The sequence below is a fragment of the Ovis aries genome, chromosome 1, assembly GCF_016772045.2.
Source record: "Ovis aries strain OAR_USU_Benz2616 breed Rambouillet chromosome 1, ARS-UI_Ramb_v3.0, whole genome shotgun sequence".
NCBI lineage: Eukaryota > Metazoa > Chordata > Mammalia > Artiodactyla > Bovidae > Ovis > Ovis aries.
Window position 1 is genome coordinate 125441350 of NC_056054.1, and position 2038 is coordinate 125443387.

Genomic DNA, 2038 nt, shown 5'->3' on the forward strand with positions numbered 1-2038 from the left:
TCGTAGTACTGTAAAGCCTGCTTCCAGAGGCTTGTACTTAGGACTTTATAAGACCCAGGGCTTTGAAGACTCTGCAAAGCGTATTTTAATGAAGGGACACAATTTACAGGAAGGACTCCAGCCCCTGTTATTCTATCACATGAGAGCTTTCTGAAGCAACTGTAAAGACATCTTAAGCAAGCAACACAAACTAATTAGCAAATTGGTGTCAAGAATGAAAATGACGCCTTGTGTTTTTCGCCACGTCCCCTAGCCCGGGTATATAAAGAAGGGAGCATAGGGAATCCATCATACTGAGGAAATTCATTCCCTGCTCTCCAAGCCGCCCAACCCAGACACCATGAGCTACTGCTTCTCCAGCACCGTCTTCCCAGGTTGCTACTGGGGCAGCTATGGCTACCCGCTGGGCTACAGTGTGGGCTGTGGCTACGGTAGTACCTACTCCCCAGTGGGCTATGGCTTCGGCTATGGCTACAACGGCTCTGGGGCCTTCGGTTGCCGAAGATTCTGGCCATTTGCTCTCTACTGATTTGCTGAAATACCAGAGGCATGGAATCTTCTCCCCCAAACCCACGAGGCGGACTTCCAGGTCCTCAGAGACTCATCAGCCTCCCAGTTAGCTGCTTTTCACATCGGCACCAGAGTCTCAAGGGAAGAAGATGAAAAACCACTTGCCTCCAGCTGCCTTCCCTGCATGATGTTTGTTGGGACATTTTGAGAAACTTGACACCCAAACACGTTTTACGTTTGAATTTTTCACCATGCTCATGACTCTTGTCATTATCAAGTTGTGGATGTGTCTGTCAAATTCTCAATAAACTTGTCTCAACCGCTATTATATTCTTACTTGAGTGGAGTTTCCTTTCTTGGTGCGCATATTTCTTGAAACAGGCAGTGAGGTGGATAGTGGATTTAGTTTTCTCATGTGGTTGTTAGAAGCAGTGAGAAAGCAAATAATCCTGCTCTCGTGTGAGAAGCAGGCAACAGGGGTCTGCTTATGATTTTTTAAAAAATTCTATCTTACCCTTCCTTTAAGTCTGCGACATCCTCCTCCGATTCTGGCGCCAGTGTTACACCATCCATTGCTTGGTGTCCCTCCGCATCTCGCTACTCCTGTTCCTCACAAGGGAACCCAACACTGAGGGACTCTGTCAATTATTCCTGTATCAATACAAATCAAACCCACTATTTTCCCTCTCGGGGACCAAGGATTGTAAATAAAATGCCATGTCCCTTATTTAAGGATTCTGGAGAATCTAGAATACCTATAGACATATTTTAGGGATCTGAGAGTCTTTTAAGGGAGGAATAGATCCCCCATCTCAAACCACCTAGGATATCTACTTTACAACTTACAAGGACCGGTTTAGAAACAGCGACAGAAAGCTTCTTACTCTTTGAAGAATCAATATCAGATAGTGAGTTTTACTCTTAAAAGAGCACTTCTTATAGACCTGAAGATACCTCAGCCTTTCTCTGTATTCCTTTAGAGAAGAGAGTAATATTCTTTTTATAAGCCAAATCAAAAATTCCTCAATCCTCTTGTTGAAAATATTTTATGTAGAGTACACATATTCTTGGGGACAGCAGGGTTTGGCTTAAACTCTGCTCCTCTATTGAGTATCTGCAAGTGGTATCTTGCATATTCTCCACATTAGCTATAAATATAATGGCTATTTGGAGAGATCATTTTAGGAAAGAGTATTTTCTGCACCACATTTCATCCAACAAATATCTTTTTTAGAGAATTCAAAAGACATCATGTTCAAGAATTGACTCAGTAGATGCTTTTCCAGTGGGCTATTATAACCTAGAAAATCCCTAGTTTGAAACTTTCTAGCAGCCATAGGTTGATTCACGCTGAGAATTGTAACTTAATCAAACATGTAGGTTAGAATAGAATAATAAAAGAAATAAAAGTGGGTTTTCAGAAACTGGAGGGTCAAATTGAGGTTAGAAGGTGTCTATTTGACGGTTCTAGAATAAGGACTGAGTTATAAAAATTTTGTGCTTGAGAAAACTGCACAGAACATCTAAT

The 2038-nt window shown here is 42.0% G+C and overlaps 1 protein-coding gene across 1 annotated transcript; it reads left to right on the top strand.

Moving 5' to 3' along the window:
• Nucleotides 1-296: 296 nt before the first annotated feature.
• Nucleotides 297-835, top strand: LOC114118004 (keratin-associated protein 8-1). The gene has a single exon (XM_027978440.3). The coding sequence runs from the start codon at nt 341-343 to the stop codon at nt 527-529; it is 189 nt and encodes a 62-aa protein (XP_027834241.1). The 5' UTR covers nt 297-340; the 3' UTR covers nt 530-835.
• Nucleotides 836-2038: the final 1203 nt, after the last annotated feature.

What these genes read in the sequence shown, in the direction of transcription:
- LOC114118004 (XM_027978440.3), top strand. Translation starts at nt 341, where the DNA reads ATGAGCTACTGCTTCTCCAGCACCGTCTTCCCAGGTTGCTACTGGGGC.